At 38.5% G+C, this 19,849-nt stretch overlaps 1 protein-coding gene across 9 annotated transcripts in view; it reads left to right on the plus strand.

The window, feature by feature from the left end:
- LOC101149340 (neurobeachin-like) overlaps window positions 1-19,849 on the plus strand; it is an 86,362-nt gene that overhangs the window by 56,951 nt on the left and 9,562 nt on the right. For all 9 annotated transcript variants that reach the window (XR_010129546.1, XR_010129545.1, XR_008677869.2 and 6 more), the window contains 2 exons: window positions 13,582-13,779; window positions 14,458-14,534. Coding sequence is in view for 2 of the 9 variants with exons in the window: in XM_055380766.2 (XP_055236741.1) it covers window positions 13,582-13,779; window positions 14,458-14,534 (275 nt within the window). In the remaining 7 variants the exon portion in view is untranslated. The remainder of the gene's footprint in view (window positions 1-13,581; window positions 13,780-14,457; window positions 14,535-19,849) is intronic.

A 19,849-nucleotide genomic window follows, 5' to 3' on the forward strand; every position in this document is an offset into this window, starting at 1 on the left:
TTTATATTTTTGCTTTAATTGCAGTGAGGAAGTAGGTACAGTAGTGAGTAAACTAATTTAGCAAAACTAATTATTTAATGTAATTTATAATATTCTTTCTGTTTTTTAAACTTTAAGAACAAAGGCTCTAGGTAAGATATAGCATGCACATATATGAGTTAGTTTTAAATGTGCAGTACACCTGGATAGGGGAATACATAAAGGTTCTGTCTAAATCACATTGGGAATTGTGAAGTCTCAAACTACTTGGAGCTGAAAGAGAATTACACATTATAGTCAAAGTGTTTATAATTCTGAAGGAGTACTTGTCTTGTATGGAAGTGTGGTTTATTTATTGAACTCAATTTAAATAATTAATGTGAAGATTGTGTTATGGAAAGGAAAAATATTTTAAAAAATTCCCTCTTTGGCCTTTGTATTTTTGCATTGATATTTCTCTTTTTGTTTTTATGTCATACACACACACACACACACACACACACACACACACACACACACACACACACACACATATATAGAGAGAGAGAGAGTGAGAGAGAGAGAGAGAGAGAGAGAGAGGAAAGTTTGAATTTACCATATTAAAAGATCTTTTTTTCTCAGTGACTTTAATAACCATAATAATATTGAAGAATAATAATGCTATTATTTTTATGTCAAGGTAACAATACTTGCTATCATATATTTTCCATATCATTTTTGTTTTTGTCTTACTAGCTCTAGAAATGAATTTGTGCTTGTCCAGCTATTTCTTCTTTCATGGGTCTTTGTGTTGGGTTTGCATCCTGGTTCTGCCATTGTTGATCTTGCATAGGAATATTTTTGTAATTCACATTTTTTATTAATATGCTGCTTGCTTTTCTTTCCTACTTCTTTGAGTTGTTTCATAAAATACTTGCAGTGTCTTTTTAAGCTCTAATAGAATGATATTAAATAGAGTGACAAGCAAACAAATAAAATATAAAAAGGTAGAATATCAAGAAAATACAAATCCGATATGATTGCTAATGTGAAATTTCAGAATTGATGGGAGCTTCCTGGCAACATCAAGGAAAAAGGCTGAATATAAGCGATTTTGTAATTCTATTCACAAAAAGCAAACTTTGTCCTGAACAGCTTTGCAAACTCTGTAGTTTGTAGTATTCTTTTCACACGCCTTTCTCGTCATTCTTTTTTTTTTATTATTATACTTTAAGTTTTAGGGTACATGTGCACATTGTGCAGGTTAGTTACATACTCTTCATTCTTTTTAACAACAGTAATAATGAGCAGTAACCTGGTCATCATGTGTGCACAGCTCATGTGACGTAGAGTATTCTTAGTATCCTAACACACAATAGAGTACCTAAAGCCAGAACTTTTAAGAGATATACCTGTAAGTTTGGGCATTACATCAGATAGTATTTTATTAAGTTTTGAAAGTTCTCAGCTTACTGCACCCTTGTTGTTAGTGGGGGTTGATGATAAATCCACAGGTACATGCATTTTCTCAATTTGTAAATATTTTTTTTGAATGTATATAATTTTTATTTGTTAACTATATCTCAACAAAGTTGGAAAAAATGAAAGAGAAGTGAAGGAGCAGGAAGAGCAAGATGGAGAGGGAGAAAATCCAATAAAGAGTCCACAATGTGGGTTGCAGCTGTGAGGATGCCTCTCAGAGCTGAAGGGAAAAAAAAGCACACACACACCAGCTGCCATCCGCCACTGCCTGAGAGCTGTCCCTAGGAGTATTAACTCCCTTGTGTTTCTTCTCAGCTGTGCCTGCCTGTATCTGGGGCTGAAAAGGGCTTCTGTTTCTTACCAAAAAAAAAAAAAAAAGAAGAAGAAGAAGAAGAAGAAAGAAAGAAAGAAAAAATCCTAAGGCAGAAAAAGAGAGAGAGGAACAGAGGGTGATTGAGGTGGGGTGCAGGCGGCATGCACACAGATTCTTCACCACAGCCATAGTTAAAGTCAGAAGTGGGCCCAGAAGAAGAATGGAGGACACGGAAAGCATTTGCATTGGTTCACCTTCACATGGCTTGGATCTACAGAGGCTACCTGATAAACTTTGTCACCTATTCAAAGGGGTGGCCAGCATAATCTCTAACAGACACACAGTAAGTAGTAGGACAAGCAAACATCCCACTGCACAGCTAGTACCAAGGTCAACACTAGACTTTGTCCTCTCCTGCTTCACTCCCCGCTTTCTTCCCTCAGCCAGACCTTTAGCTGCTCTGGGAGCTTGCCAGATTAGATGACCCTGCCTTTCACCTCTTAGGGTCTGAGTACCTTTGGTGGCTCTGGTTAGTTGCTGCAGTTGCATGTTGACTATTGTCACTGATGATGGGAGCACCAAGAGGTGATCCCACTGAACACAAGTTCTAGATTATGCCTCCCTGTCCCTGCTCCCTGTAACACCATCTCTAGCTACTCATGATGATTGTGGTTATTTCTCCTGGCTGCTCACTCCTTTCTTTGAGGGTTGCCCTACCAGCATGAGGATCCCAAAGTGACCAGAGTTGTAATTGTAGCTTCAGGTTGGTTGATTGCTTACCCTGTCCTTGGAATCTGAAACCTCTGATCCAGCAAAACCTAAAATAGTGGAGCTGGGACTTGTAAATTCTGCAAGTGGGCTACTAAGAGTTTTAATAAAGGACACCAATTGTATTTCCACTCTTTGTTCCCAGACCCATGTTGTTGGCTATTAGAGACCAGCTATAGGAGACCACATAATGTTATTGAATATTTACTGTATATAGACTATTTTGGAGAACAGAGCTACCTTTGTAAGTGTATCATCCTGAACTGGTTTTTTAGCTGAGCCTTTAATAAGTCACTTAATATGGATTATGGTAGAAAAAATGAGTCCCACAGTCACATGCCCTCTGTCACACTTCTACTGCTGAATAAAATGAGTCCCTGAGTCCAAGATGATGTTATTCAGGATCCCATGTCAGTAAAAGTAGATAAATTTGTAAATATTATAGGTACAATTGCACCATGACAGGCATCAGCAAAATTTTTTTATATTAAAAAGCTTTTTTTTTTTTTTAGAAATTCAGAGAACATAGAGAAGGAGGAATGCAAATGATCGGGTTGTGTTTTGACAGAAAAGCTGAGTAGTTCACAAATTATAGTCACAATTATCTTGGTAAAGTCACTCTCTGTGAGAGAAGGGGTAGAGGGCTACAGTGGAATTTTTAAGGTGTAGAGAATATAATAACTAATGGACATTTGGATAAATCACAAATGGAGATTACTTAGTGTTGTATAATAACATAGTATTTATATTTATTGCCTTAAGTTATATGGAACTTTCTTTCATTGTAATGGTCAGACAAAATTTATGATTCTGAGTTTAGTGTAGGTAGCATGTCAACATATGGGCTTCAAAGTTAATAAAATAAGTTAATTCTACCTTCAAATAATGTCATCAAACTATATATTCAATAGAACCTGTCACAAATGATTTTGACTTGTTGGTCACTGTAGTGCTAGGTAAATTTTTTTCTGTTGAATATTTGGTTTTGAGCATTGCAGCTTATCAGTAAGTATTCTGTACTTGGTTGTTTTCTGGAAATGGTAAATAAGTTAGGGTATCACTTATTAACTAAATAAACCATTCAGTTTGGAAAATACAGAAATACAGAAAATATTTAAAATACAGAAAATCTCACTGTAGATTTGTCTAGTATAGTAAAATTTACTACCACATAAGTTTACTGTGGATCTCTATTTGGGGTTATTTAATGTCTTCAAGATTCTGTATGAGGTGGCCCTTTGACATAAGCTTGCAAATCAGATTTTAACAAAGTTTTTATATTTTATAATTATTACTAGACATTTTCTCATTGTTTTGTTAATCCCGTGTAGCAAGCAGTTAGTCTTCATGGCCAGATATTTGAAAATTTAGTTTTGAGTTCTCTCTTTCATTTATGAATATGATAGCATAATGGTTTTTATAATTTGCTATATCATAATAAAGTTCTAACTGATAAGAGAAAAAGTATAACACAACCTCCAAAATTAAAAGTCACTTCAGAGGATTTCCAGTACTTGTGTGGAGGGGTGAGCTCCTAACAAACTGATCTTCTCACAAATAACCATTTGTAAACTCTGCACATAATATAGATAATATCTATCTGAGGGTTGTGGAGATTGAATAAAAGCAGGCAAGCTTCGGAGGGTAGTCAAAATATGGAACAGTCTGTCTACATGGACTGATATCCCCATTTTTTGCTTTTATAGGAAACTTTCTGGCCAGAAAGTTTCTCTATAATATTGTACAGAGTAATAGTCACACTATTTATCATATAATCCAAAAGTACTTATTCTAAAAATGGTCAGAAAAATGTGACTTATTCTCAAGGGAAGAGAAAATCCTTATATACCAACTCTAAGATAACCCACATGTTGGAAATATCACATGAGGTCTTATTGTAACTAGCGAGGTAGAGAAAAGTTTACTTATAATGAATTAAAAGATAGGAAGTATCAGCCATGAAATAAAACAAAATCAGATGGCAATTCTAGAACTGAAAAATATATCAGAATTAAAAATAAGCTGTATGGGCTTATTAGCAGAATTAATATTATAGAGAAGTAAATGAACTTGAATATAGATTGACAGAAAATCTGAAGAGAGTTATGAAAGATTGGGGTGAAAAAATAGAACCCTAGAGATGTATGGGGGCAGTTTTGAAAGGTCTAACAGGCACAGTATAAGAGAAAGAGCCAGAAAAAATATTTGAATAAATGATGATAGAAAACTTCTCAGATTTGATAAAAGGATTATGTTTATAGATTGAAGAAACTCTGAAAACTCCAACCAAAATAAATTCAAAGAGAACCAAAGTAGGCACATTACAGTCAAAGTGTGGAAAAACAAAGATCAAGAGAAAACCTTGAAAGCAGGCAGAGGAAAACTAGATACTGATAAGGGAACAATAATTTGAATTTCTGTACACATCTCATCAGAAAGCAGGGAAGCCATAGAGGTGGAACAAAATCTTTAAAGTTCTGAAAGAAAGAAAAAAAATCTGTCAACCTAGAATTTTTTATCCAGTGAAAATATTCGAGTCTTTTGAAAGAAAATTTAAAAAATTTGTTGTTATTTGACTCTCATTACTGACTGAAGAAGCAAACCTGGATGATTCAGAGTATATACATGTAATACATATGATAACTAACAGAAAGATTTGGGGAGAGGCTATAAATGCACCTATGTAGTTGAAAAGTTACGTATTTTGCAATGTGTCTTGATAGAATGATGTTGACTACAATTCAATGGCTAAAACAAAATTATCAAAGTCAAAATTGCATGTCTTTTCTTGAATGATAGGTATGTATCCAGTATTTCATTTACCCACAGCATATGCTGTAGACCCCTCTTTCAAATTAAAGATAACAAAAGCCCAATTGAATGGAAAAACAAAATAATGCTAACTAAATACAAATAATTAGCCTTCACTAATTCATCCATTCATTCTTTTATTAAACAGTTGGGCACTGTTCTAGATGCTAGGGACATAACAATTAAACAAAACCAACAAAAACCCCATGCCTGTATCTTGGAGAAGTAGGGTGTGCAGTATCATGGGAGAAGACATGACAAAACAAAAGAAAAATATATAGTGTCTATATGGTGACAAGAGCTATGAGACACACAAAGCAGGTAAGATGGAAGTTGAGGCTAGTCAAGTGGATATCCGGTGAAGAGCTTTAAGGGTAAATGCCAGAGCAAGCATGAAGGCCATTAGCAGAAGCTTACTTCACAGATTAAAGAACACTGTGACTATGTTTTCCTGTGACTGTCACAGAAGGAGCAAGGGGGAGAGTCAAAGATTAATTCAGGGAACAACTATATGCTTTCAGAGGATTGTTATGACTTTATTTTTGCTCTTGAGTGAGAGGGACAGCCACTGAAAAGTTTTGAGTGTCCTGGCCTGATACCAATTTGAAAAGGATCACACTGGTTACTATGGTAAATAGGGAGAAAAGGTGGAAATAAAGAGACTAGTTAGGGGGCTGTTGCGGTTATTTAGTGAAAGAGCTCTGGAAAGTATTGAGACTTGATTAGATTTTTGATAAAGCATATCTAAAATATCTAAGACTCTAAAAGGTCAGCTTTGGGATATACTTTGGGGGTAGTGCCAGTAGGATTTTCTGTCACTGTGAACATGGAGTAAGGGAGCAAGAGAGGATTGAGAGGAGCAAGTAACCCCATGAATTTTAGCCTGAACAACTGAGCTGATGGAGTTGTCATTTACTGAGATGGGAGGACTACGAAGAAATAAGTTTTGGCGGAGAAGATCAAATATTAGGTTATGGACATAGGTTACGGGCATAGTTGTTTGAGATGCCTGATAAACATCTAAATGGAAAAATGAAGTAAGTCTGGAGTTTAGAGGTGACGTCTAGGTTGGAGATAAAAATTTGGCATTGGCAGGATATGGACAGGATTTAAAGGTAAAGGACTGGATTTAGGTACCAATGAAGTGAGTTCAGAGAAAAAGATAACTGAGAAATGAGTCCTTGGGAAAGCCAGTGTTTGTAGGTTGAGGAGATGCAGAGGAACCAGCAAAGGAGAAAGAGGAGAGCAAGGGAATAAGGAGAAAAAGCAGAAGAGTGTGGTGTTTTAACTTGACCTACTTGAAGTTAAATCTCCTTTCTTCATTGAGGATACTGACTGTCAAATACACACAGGATAATAGATTAGAAAATCCCATAATTATACATAAAGAACAGCCTCAGAATAATAATACCGATAATGCCCAATTGTTATAATTACTGAAAATATAGTTAATTTGTTTTTGAATGTGTTCTCTTCGTTCTCCCTCTTGCCATTTTTAAAATAGTTGAGGCGTTACAAGGTGAATTATGTTCCCCTAAAATTCATTAAAATTCTCACCTTCAGTAGCCTGAAATGTGACTGTTTTTGGAGGCGGGTCTTTAAAGAGGTAATTAAGATTAAGTGAGGTCATTTTGGTTATTGGGTCCTAATCCGGTATAACTAGTATCCTTATAAAGAGGAGGAAATTAGGACTCAGACACATGCAAAAGAAAGACCATGTGAAGACACAGGGAAGAAAAGGTAGTTAGGCTGTCTTCAAACCAAGGAGAGAGTCTTCAGAAGAAAACCCTGCTTACACCCATATGTCAGACTTACAGCCTCCAGAACTATGAGAAAATAAACTTATTTTATTTAAGCCATCCAGACTCTGGTACTTTGTCATAGCAGTCCCAGCAAGCTAATACAAAGTCTTATCTACATAGTGAGCACAACAGTTATTACATACCATTCTCTCTTGACTCTTATTTAATCATAGTCCTATAAGTACCTGTGTGTTTAGGGCTTATATTATTTCCTTATATTGATGTGTTTTGGCTGTGTTTTAGCTCTTTCTGTAGTAGATTCCTCAGGAAGAGTTCACGGAAACAGTATTTCTTGAGAAATGCATTTTGATACTAGTTTGTAAGGCGCTTTATATTTTTTACTTGAAAGTCATTTTGCCTGGTTATAAAATCCTTGACTTTTTTTTCTTTCTTTGGATGTCTTAAATATGCTACTAATTTTTCCCTGGCATGAGGTATTAGTATTGAAAGTCTCTTGACAATGTAATATCTTTTCCATTACAAGACACTCAGTCTTGTTAGATGTTCAAAGGATTTTTTTTTCTTTTTCCTTAAATCTAGTAATTTTGGTAGACATGTCTTGGTGTTGGTCATTCTGAGTTAATTTCTCAGGTATGTGGTGTGCACTTTCATATGTAGTTTGCATCTTTTCATATTTTAAGAAATTGTTCTTATACTATAACTTTAGAATTTCTTCTCTTTCCTTGCTTTGGTTTTCTTCTCCAGAGACTTGACTATGCACGTTTATTTACTTTGCTTATCTTTTTCTTAAATCACTTATTTTATTTCATTTTCTCTTAAATCTTTATCTCCTTCTTTCTCTCACATTTTAAAATTTAAAAGTAAAATAAAAACTACAGAAAAGCTACAAGCACTATGCCAGTCAGTTTTTTTCCTGAACCATAAGAGTAACTACTGACATGATGCTCCATCATTCCTGAATGTTGTGTTCCTACAAACAAGAACATTCTTTCACATAATTATTCTACAACATAAAATCAAGAGATTAGCAACGATTTGTTACTACCATTTAATTATCAGACCCCTTTAAAATTTTGCTAATTGTTGTATAATATATTTTATAGTAAAAAGATCCAGTTTACTGCATTTACATTATAATGCATCAAACAGCTTCTCAGTCTTTCCTTCATTTTCTATATGGATGCCCTCTTCACCTGAGGCAGGTGTTGGCTTCTTGTCTGGTTACCTTCCATCATGGATGCCCTCTTAACCCTTCCTCAGTTCTAGCACAATACACTGAGCTAGGCTGTTGAGCTGATGCCTTCCCTATATCCTTCTGGAGCCCCAGGTTTCTTTACCTCCTGCTGGACAGCCCTCTTATTCAGATGCTACCCTCTCTCTAGAACTCTTGACACCCCATCCTGGCTTACTCCTTTGGGCAATGTGCTCCCTGCCCTGCTGGTGGTGTGGCTTCCCTTGCCTGGTTGCTTCCCTTTGTGCATATTTTCTCATCTTCCTCAGGCTACAACAACCTGAGCCAGGCAACCCCCTGTGAGGATGCCCTTCTCTGGCTGCCCAGGCTCCAACATGCCAAGCCACACACCAAATGAATGATTTTCAACCCCCACTCTAGATCCAGCTGCCTTCCATGGTTTGCCCTCTCCTCTCAGGCAGATGCCTTCTCATCCTTTTCAGGCTCTGACTCTACACAGAGAAGCCCTTAGTGTACCTAATCTTCCTTACCTTGCACACACTCAGAAACTTTATGTCAAGGCATAACCCACTTGCCTCTTCCTTGTTGTTTCGGGTAGACGCCTTATCACTTTTTTGGAATTCTGACTTCATGAACTGGGCAGCTCTCCTACATACCCTTCCTACCCGTCTTATGCTCTGACATCCTGCAACAAATTGCACTATGTTGTTGGCTGTAGGTTTTTTATAGATGCTTTTTTTGGTAGTTAGAATTCCGTTCTATTCCTAGTTTGTTCAATGCTTCTTATAAAAAGTGTTAGATTCTGTAAAACATGTTTAGTGTATCTGTTGAGATAATAATATTAATATGTTAGTCTAGGTACAGGCTTCTTAGTAGTGTTGATCTTTTCAAAGAACTGGCTTTTGATTTTATTGTGTTTTCACAGTTGTTTTCTTATTGTCTATTTCATTAAGTTCTTCTATAATTCTTTTTATTTTTTTCTTTCTGCTTGTTTTATGTTTAGTTTGCTTTTTTGCTTCCAGGGTCATAAAGTGGGAGGTTTAGTTGTTGATTTGAAGTCCTCTTTTTAAATACAAACATTTACACGTATAAGTTTCTAAGTGCCTTAACTGCTTATATTTTGGTATTTGTGCCTTTATTCATCTCAAAATATTTTGTAATTTCCCTTTTGATTATTTCTTCTTTGGCACATCAGTTATTTAGGAATGTGTTTATTTCCACATATTTATGAATTCCTCAAATTCCCTTGTATTATTGATTTCTAACATTCCAGTTTGGACAGATAATATACTTTGTATTATATCTGTCTTCATAAATTTATTGAGATTTGTTTTATGACCTGAGTTTGGTCTATCCAGGAGAATGTTTTGTGTGTACCCATTTTTTGGAAACAGGGTCTCTCCTTCTGTCACCTAAGCTGGAGTGCAGTGGTGCAGTCCTAGCACACTGGAGACTTAGACTCCTGGGCTCAAGTGATCCTCCTGCCTCAGCTTCCTGAGTAGCTGGGATTATAGGCACAAGCCACTGTGTCTGACTAATTTTTCAGCTTTTTATAGAGACAGGGTCTTGCTAGCTCAGGCTAGTTTTGAACTCCTGGCCTCAAGTGATCCTCCTACCTCAGCCTCCCAAAGTGTTGGGATTACAGGCGTAAGCCACTGAGCCCAGCTATGTGTACTTTAGAAGAATGTGTATTCTGCTGTTTTGGGATGGTGTGTTCTAGAGTTGTCTGTTAGTTCTGTTTGGTTTTTGTTCAAATCTTCAGTTTCTTTCTTGATCTTATGAATGGAAAGTTGAGTATTGAAGTGCCCAACTATTATTGTTAACTTGTCTATTTCTCCCTTCATTTCTTCAGATGTTTCTTCATGTATTTTGACACTCTGCTGTTAGGTGCACATATGTTTATAATTGCTATATCCTCCTCATGACTGACCCTTTTATCATTATCCAATGTCTTTTTAATATCTAGTAATATATCTTGTTTTAACATCTATTTTGTCTGATATTAGCACAGCCATTCCAGCTTTCTTGTGATTTATTGATATTTTCCCATTTAATTTACTTTAAATATGTTTTTATCTTTGAATATTCTATAAACAGTATGTTATTGAATCTTACTTTATTATCCAGTCTGACAATCTCTGCCTTTTGATTGGATTGGTTATTTCATTCATCTTTAATGTGATTATTGATAGGTTTCCATGTGTCATTTTACTTTTTGTTAGCTATGTGTCTCAAGTTCTTTTTATTTCTTTATTTCTTCTTTACTGCTTTCTTTGGATTATGTGCTTATTTTCTTAAATAGCATTTTCAATTTTTAAATAATTTTTTCCACTTAAAAAAGCATTTCCTTAGTGATTGCACTAGGGCTTACCATATACATCTTAACTCACTGGAATCAGCCTCAGATTTATACTAATTTTATCCTAGTGAGTTATATAAATGTTACTTCTATATAGCTCTATTTGTTTTCTCCGTTTTTTGTGACATTATTGTTATACATATAGTATCTGTATATGTTACAAACCCAACATGACATAATTATCACTTCATATAATTGTGTATTTTAAAGAAGCTGAGAGAAGAAAGGAGATACAGTATATGTTTGTAGATTTTATTATATTGATCTTCTGATTTATCATTTATGAATCTTTTCATTTGTTTCTGCGGATTCAGTTACCACTTGGAGTCATTTCCTTAGCTCAGTATAACTTTGCTTCCACCCACCTTCTTTGTTATGCTGAAGTGGTCCGTATTGAAAAGCATGCATCATACTCTACTCATTTGAGTATAATTGGTACAAAATATATTCATACCTTCTTTTCTTCTCTTAAAATAATTATAACAGTTTTATTGAAGTGTAATTTACATGTCATACAACTCATTAATGTTAAGTGTACAAGTCAATTATTTTTACAAACTTACAAAGTTGTGCAGACATCACTACAATTTAATTTTAGAACATTTCTATCACCCCAGAAGGATCCTACCTGCCTATTTGCAATCACTCCTCATTCTCATCCATGTCCTATTCATACAGTTTTATATAACAATTCTTCCTCTGAAAATCCTTCTGAAAGAAATAATACAATAAATATTGATATTTATATAAAGGCTTATACTTTTACGTAAAATTTTGTCTTTTTAAATTTTTTTTAGAGTCAGGGTCTCACTGTGTCACCCAGGGTGGAGTGCAGTGGTGTGATCATGGCTCATTGTGGCCTCAAAATCCTGGGCTCAGTGATCCTTCCACTTCACCTCCTGAAGAGCTGGGACTACAGGCATGTGACACCACACTCAGCTAATTTTTAATTTTTTGGTAGAGATGGCGTCTCTCTCTGTGTTGCCCAGGTTGATCTCAAACTCCTGGCCTCAAGTGATCCTCCCACCTTGGCCTCTCAAAGTGCTAAGATTACAGGTGTGAGCCATTGCGCATGTCCACCTTTATATATAAATTTAAAGACATAGAAATAACCTAATACTATAAATAAGGGAAGATAAGAAAATTATCTTTATTTAATGGATTTCATGTTTATATTTAAATTACATTATACACTTTTTTAACCTGAAAATGTTAGATTTAATTACATAAACTTGTTTTCCTCCTACAAACCAAAATAGGGTATGGTATGTATCATGGACTCAGAAAAACTAAGACCAATGTATTTCCAAATAAGAATAGGTTTTATTAGACACCTTACATTTCCACAAAAGTATTTTAAATCTTTTAAGATAATATATTAAAACTTGTTAATTCCAGTGTAAGCAGTGTGAACAAAATGAAAGCAAGAGTTTTGTTCTAGACAATGGGATGTACAAATGTTTCCGCAGTGGTAAAATGCAGACATGGAAAGCTGATTTAGTGTTTAACAACGTATCTTGTGTGTTTAATTCAGTCATTGTTTTTTTGAATGCAGATATGCTGAGTTCTTAAGCATTCTAGTGATAACACTACCCTCCTCATTCAAAAAAAAAGTATTATCAATGAAATACTTCAGACTACAACATACACAAATTTTTAATTATTCATGTTGCTCTTGTCTTGGCACATGCCTAATAATTAATAGTTTGCATCCAGTTTTGTATTAGTCTCTACACACTAGTCCAGAAGTAAAAACTGACATGTTTGGTCTTCACAGTGTTAAAATGTTTGAATTAAATTTTAAAATATAGTGCTTTTAGATAAAAATTCGGATTTCATGTTTCTCTTGAAAAATATGGAAGAACTAGCAACAGTGAACAATTGACTTGAGCTGAGGAGTAGGGGCCACTTTTAGAAAGGACAAACATTCTCTAGTTTGAGGAAGTCCCCATCTGGCCCGATTCACTTACATGCATATCTGTGTGCCTGCTGTGAGAACTTGAGTTTGGGACATTTGATTTAACCTTATTATAATATTGAGTGAGAAAATTGGAGCCACATCAGCTAAATGATTTCCTAAGCTTGAAAAAGATAATTAGTGGCAGAGTCAGGATTTTAAGTTGATGTCAGCAGCAATACACTGAATATGGACTATAAATCAGAAGACTTAGAATTACATGCTGGCCCCTTCCCTTCTACATCTTAATTTCTTAACATTAAGCTTTCATAGTTGTAAGTTGAAAGTAATAGTAATATTGATATGTGATTATTGCAAAGGTTAAATATCATTTATCATTATTAGACTCATATCTGCAGAGCAATTTTAACCATGTCTGACAATACCTTTCTTGTTATAGATGGCATATGTTTAGTTGTCTTTCATAAAAAGTAATAACATGTTTTAACAAACTTCTCTTCTGAGTTTAGTATGTATATTGTGATATTATTGTAGCATTGGTATTTCATAGATTGATTTGCTTTTTAGTGAAGATATGAATATTTTTGCATATTAACTTTTTATAGCCTCAAATGATAGTCATTTTTATAAGTAATTCATGTGTCAGGCACTGTTTATTTACATAAATACTTTTTAAAGTGTTAATAAGAAAAATTAAACTTATGCTATGATGTAGTCAAGTAAAATCCTATTATATATAATATCAGGTTTGATATTTTTTTCTAATGAAATGATTTTGCCAGTAATCAAAAACTTTAAATTAGAAAATGAAGATCTGAGCATCTTTATTGGCATAATAAAACTTAACTCTCATTGAATTGAAGTGACAATAACAAAGTAAGTAACACCACTGAATAGTCCCTGACACATGAAAGGTACACAAGTACTTTCTTATTGCAAATGTTTCTCTGCTTTAAAACTTTTGAGTTTTAATTGTTGCTTTTAAAAAGAGTGTTTACCTTGGTTTTATTTTTTCAGAGTACTTTCAAGTTTAAATCTGAGGGTGATATTCAGTTGGCAGAACATCATAAACAGGTTTTATATGATGGGAAACTTGCAAGTAGCATTACCTTTACATATACTGCTAAGGCCACTGATGCTCAACTCTGCCTGGAATCATCACCAAAAGAGAATGCATCAATTTTTGTGCATTCCCAACATGCTCTAATGCTTCAGGTGGGTGAATCATGGCTGTGTTTTCATGTTCTTGTCAGAATTTAACAGTATCTTTATTTTATATATCAAACATTGCTCATCTATAAATCTGTGACTTTTTGTTTCTTTTTTGGCTTTTGCAGATCTTTTAAGTGAAACTTTAAAGAATGTCTATCTTTTCTGTAGCAATATGCTCTACCCTGGCCTTGTCTCCTTAGTAGGAAATCTGTCATATCTATTATCTTATATATTATACAGCCTTTGAAATTAAATCAATTAACTGAATAAGTTAGTTGTTAGATATAAAAACATACTTTGCTTTAAGATTGTATTACTAATATTCTGTAACATTAAAATCACTTGTCTTTAAATCCATCAATAGTATTTCTGGTTTTAAAATAACATTTGATTTTAATTTCATATTTTTAGTGTAAAAATGTCTCAACCTAAGATTTGAAATTTAAAAGTGATTAGCGAATGTACTCACTTTTTTGTCTTATGTGTGTATAAAAATTATAATTGAAGGCTTCAAAAATGTCCAACTATGTTATTTAATTCCCTTATAAAGGTATTTGGACCAAGGAAATAGTGATGAAAATCATTCTATAGAAGTTTAATAAACATTTTTGGTTTTAGACATAGGATGTGAAAGGGATAGTAACACATTCAATTCATAGTGCAATTCATTCAATTGGACAGATTCAAGTGCTTTTTCCACTGCTTCCCCAATTGGATAATCTGCAGCTCAATGACAGTCAAGTGGAAACAACTGTCTGGTAAGTTTTCTTTACATGTGCAATTGCTGGTATTTTATACACACTTAGACGATGCATGATGTACTCAGTGCTGTGTAAATGTATTACAGTATTTGGGTTCTGCCCTTAAAGTGCTAATAAATTTTTTAGAACTAATGCAGATAGATATTTATACAATAAATAAAACCCTGACATTTAGGTTGTTATATCATAAAGGAATGCCTTTTGTGATAATAAATAGAAAATTCTTAACAAAGATAGCATAGTGATTATAATATGTAGTTGAGGGAAAATATGAATCCTGACCTTATCATTTGCATATACTCATGGTTCGAATTCTCCATGAAACCCTGTCAGGTTGAAGAAAATTACTAGGGTAAAATTATTCAGAAGAAAAAGCATTTATTAGCAATTACATAATTTATATCTTAAAGAGTGGTATTATTTTATGATGCGTTTGTCGTGGCATAAGTCTAGCATAATATTAATTGACATCAACCCTTATTTATATATAGTTTATGTTTGAGGACTCAAATCTAACCAGTGGCAAATCCAAGTTTATGTAAAAATTAAATATCTTCTAATGAGTGTAATTTCATGTGCATTTTTATAGTTTCTCTTTTATTTAAAAAAACCTTATGTGCCAGACTCTAATTTACTGTTATATCTTAGAATTATATATACAAGAATTTAAAAATGAATTCTAATAGCTATTTTGACTATACATACTGCCATGCTTGGGGATTTTAATGGGCAAGTTATATAGATAAGCATTAATTTTTATTCCAAAAGTAACATAGTAGTGCTTCATTAATATATATACATATATATGAGCTCCTTCATGGGTTATCTAATTTTGAATTGATGGCAAATCTAGTGAATGAAGGTATGAGAAAAATTTAAGGTACAATGAAGTGTAATACATGTTTTTTCTCATAATTATTATCTAAATTAGCTATTAATGAAATTCAATTTTAGTATTTCTAATAATATTATTTCTGTTTTGGGAACATCTTTATGTAAAGTATAACTCTAAATATAGATAAGAGATTTGTACATTTATAACATTACCTCCCGTCTATGGGTCTTGACGCCTTTTATATCAATATAGTGTAAAGGTGGGAGTTTTGAAAGTAAAAAACTTGAAGTGAAAAGGAATCCTGAGGTTATGTCCTGCTGTGATACTATTTTGTTTGTGAGATCTTAAATAATCTAATTGGAAGGTAGCTCAGCTTAGTAGAAAAATCAAACATAAAATTTCTGTCCTTTATTTAAATTCAAAATGTTTTGCTATTTATCATCTCAGTGAACTAGGACACATTATGATCAGTAATTTAAAATCTAGTCAGTACTATGAAAAAAAGTGGGAGATGAAGTTGCCACTAGAAAAATCCATGTATAATTTAAATATTTCTTATGAAATATGAAATACATATAATCAAATCTTACTAGAAAAATCTATGTATAATCTAAATATTTCTCATGAAATAATATGAAATACATATATTATCAAATATTACTGCTAAACCATATGTAATAGGTTATCTGGTTCATTAATACAAGATGCATGGTTACGTTTTACTGTCCTTCCTCAAAACTCATTTGATATGTATATCATATCTTGGTATTTAAATTGTATTTATTTCATCATGGAGATAAAAGAGAGTGTGAGGAGTCAGCATACTTATTTTCATTTTGATTTTAGTTCTTTTATATCATTCATCCTAATATTTCCCTGTATTAACTAATTCCAACTTTTTCAGTGATGCCTATTTTGTCTTTAGTTTCTTTCTTTATTTATTTAAGATGGACTCCTACTCTGTTGCCCAGGCTGGAGTGCAGTGCTGTGATCTCTTGACTCACTGCAACCTCCATCTCCCAGACTCAAGCAATTCTCCTGACTCAGCCTCCCAAGTAGCTGGTGAGGCACCTGGGGCAGAGAAAAAAAAAAAAAACCGCGCGAGCGGAGAAGCAGGGCCTGGGTCCCCCACAGACGAAAGTGCCTTCCCATCAGCCCCTGCGCTGGGCCCAGTGGACCCTGGCGTCCCTGGTTCCACCCCAGGGTGCGCCTCAGGCCGCTAGGGATACCTCAAGGCGGACAAAAGGCCCATGAGGGGAAGGTGAGGTTTGAGGGAGGATAGGTGAGGCACCTGTGGCAGAAAAAAAAAAAAAAAACGCGCCACGGAGAAGGGGGGCCTGGGTCCCCCACACACGAAAGTGTCTTCCCATCAGCCCCTGCGCTGGGCCCCGTGGACCCTGGCGACACTGGTTGGAGCACAGGGTGAGCCTCGGGCCTGATAGGGGTACCCCAAGGAGGGCAGAAAGCCCATGAGGGGAAGGTGAGGCACCCGGGGCAGAGAAAAAAAAAAAAAAACCGCGCCGTGGAGAAGCGGGGCCTGGGTCCCCCACGGACGAAATTGCCTTCCCATCAGGCCCTGCGCTTGGCCCTGTGGACCCTGGCATCCCTGGTTCGAGACCAGGTGAGCCTCAGGCCGCAAGGGGGACCCCAAAGAGGGCAGAAGGCCCATGAGGGGAAGGTGAGGCACCTGGGGCAGAGAAAAAAAAAAAAGCGCCGCGAAGCGCTGTCTGGGTCATCCACGAACGAAAGTGTCTTCCCATCAGCCCTTGCGCTGGGCCCCAGGGACCCTGGCATCCCTGGTTCGCGCCCAGGGTGCGCCTCGGGCCGCTAGGAGTACCCCCAACTCGGACAGAAGGCCCATGAGGGGAAGTTGAAGTTTGTGGGAGGAGAGGTGAGGCACCAGGGGCAGAAAAAAAAACAGGACCGCGCCTCGGAGAAGCGGGGCATGGGTCCCCCACGGATGAAAGTGCCTTCCCATGAGGCCCTACACTGGGCCCCGTGGACCCTGGTGTCCCTGGTTCGAGCCCAGGGTGCGCCTCGGCCGCTTTGTGCCAAGGGGGGCACAAAGCCCATGAAGGGAAGGTGAGTTTTGAGGGAGGAGAGGTGAGGCACCTGACGCAGAAAAAGAAAAAAAAAAACAAAAAAACAAAACCGCGCGGCGGAGAAGCGGGGCCTGGGTCCCCCACGGGCGAAAGTGCCTTCCCATCAGCCCCTGCACTGGACCCTGTGGACCCTGGCGACACTGGTTCGAGCCCCGGGTGCGCCTCGGGTCTGCTAGGGGTACCCAAAGGCAGGCAGAAAGCCCATGAGGGGAAGGTGGGCTTTGAGGGAGGAGAGGTGACGCACCTGTCACAGAAAAAGAACAAAAAACCGCGCCACGGAGAAGTGGGGCCTGGGTCCCCCACGGACGAAAGTGCCTTCCCATCAGCCCCTCCGCGGGGCTGGGCCGCGGGGACCCTGGCTACCCTGGTTCGAGCCCAGGGTATGCCTCGGCCCGCTAGGGGTACCCAGAAGCCGGCAGAAGGCCCATGAGGGGAAGGTGAGACACCTGGGGCAAAGAAAAAAAAAAACCGCGCTGCAGAGAAGCGGGGCCTGGGTCCTCCACGGAGGAAGGTGCCGTCCCATCAGCCCCTGCGCTGGGCCCTGGGGAACCTGGTGTCCCTGGCTGGAACCCAGGGTGCGCCTCGGGCCCGCTAGGGGTACCCCAAGGAGAGCAGAAAGCCCATGAGGGGAAGGTGAGGCACTTGTGGCAGAGAAAAAAAAAACCGCCCCGCGGAGAAGCGGGGCCTGGGTCCCCTACTGGCGAAAGTGTCCGTCAGCCCTTGCGCTGGGCCCCGAAGACGCTGACGTCCCTGGTTCGAGCCCACAGTGCGCCTCAGGCTGCTAGGAGTACCCCATGGAGGAAAGAAGGCCCAAAAGTTTCAGCTGAGGTTTGAGGGAGGAGAGGTGACGCACCTGTGGCAGGAAAAAAAAAAAAACAAAAAAACGCGCAGCGGAGAACCGGTGCCTGGGTCCCCCACGGACGAAAGTGCCTTCCCATCAGCCACTGCGCTTGGCCCCGTGGAACCTGGCTTCCATGGTTCGAGCCCAGGGTGCGCCTCGGGCCGCTAGGGGTACCCCAAAGCGTGCAGAAGGCACGTGAGGGGAAGGTGAGGCACCTGGGGCAGAGAGAGAGAAAAAAAAAAACCTCGCCGCGGAGAAGCGGGGCCTGGGTCCCCCACAGGTGAAAGTGTCTTCCCATCAACCCTTGCGCTGGGCCCCGGGGACCCTGGCGACCCTTATTCTAGTCCAGCGTGTGCCTGGGGCCGCTAGGGGTACCCCAAAGCGGGCAGAAGGCCCATGAAGGGAAGGTGACCCACCTGGGGCACAGGAAAAAAAAAAAAACGTTCCTCGGAGAAGCGGGGCCTCGGTCTCCCACGGAAGAAAGTGTCTCCCCATCAGCCCTTGCGCTGTGCCCCGGGGACCCTGGCATCCCTGGTTTGAGCCCAGGGTGCGCCTCGGGCTGCTAGGGGTACCCCAAGGTGGACAGAAGGCCCATGAGAGGAAGGTGAGGCACCTGGGACAGAGAAAAAAAACAAAACAAAACTGCGCCGCCGAGAAGCGGGGACTGGGTCCCCCACGGATGAAAGTGTATTCCCATGAACCCTTGCGCTGAGCCCCAGGGACCCTGGCGTCCCTGGTTCGGGTCCAGTGTGCGCCTAGGGTGGCTAGGGGTACCCCAAGCTGGACAGAAGGCCCATAAGGGGAAGTGAGGTTTCAGGGAGTAGAGGTGAGGCACCTGTGGCAGGTGTCCATCTGTAAACTGTTTATCCATGTGAGCCCTGATGTCCACCAGGGGCTGGAAGTCCCCCTGGGGCTAGATGTTCACCTGGAGCCTGGTGTCTACCTGGGGCCTGATATCCAGGAGAGGCTTAGTTATCCACCTGTGGCCATCTGGAGCCAGATGCCCACCAGAGGCTTGGTGTACACCTAAGGCCTGATACCCACCTGGGCTCCGGTGTTCACTGGAGCCTGATGTCTACCTGGGGCCTTGTATTTGCCTAGGACCAGTGCATCCACCGGGGGTCTGAGTGCCCTCATGGAGCCTGGAGTTTTCCTGGGTCCTGGGGTCTGCCTTAGGCTTAAGTGTACATCTGTGGCCTGATGTCCACCTTGGGATGGATGTCCACCTGGGGACGGATATTCAGTAGGGGCCTGAGTGTCCACCTGGTTTGTGATGTCTACCTGGGGCCTGGTGTTCATCTGAGGTTTGATATCCACCTGGGGCCTGGACATTTGCCTGGAACCTGATGTACAGCTGGTGGCTGAAGTTCATCTATGCCTGGTGTCCCCCTGGGGCCAGGTAGTCAACACGGTGCCTGAAGACTTCTAGAGTTCAGTGTTCACCTGGGGCCTGAAGTCCACCTAGGGCTTGGGTGTCCAAATAGGGCCTGGTGTCAGCTTGAGATTTGTGTGTTTACCTAGGGCCTGGTTGTCC

This window comes from Gorilla gorilla, chromosome 11, assembly GCF_029281585.2.
Source record: "Gorilla gorilla gorilla isolate KB3781 chromosome 11, NHGRI_mGorGor1-v2.1_pri, whole genome shotgun sequence".
Lineage (NCBI taxonomy): Eukaryota > Metazoa > Chordata > Mammalia > Primates > Hominidae > Gorilla > Gorilla gorilla.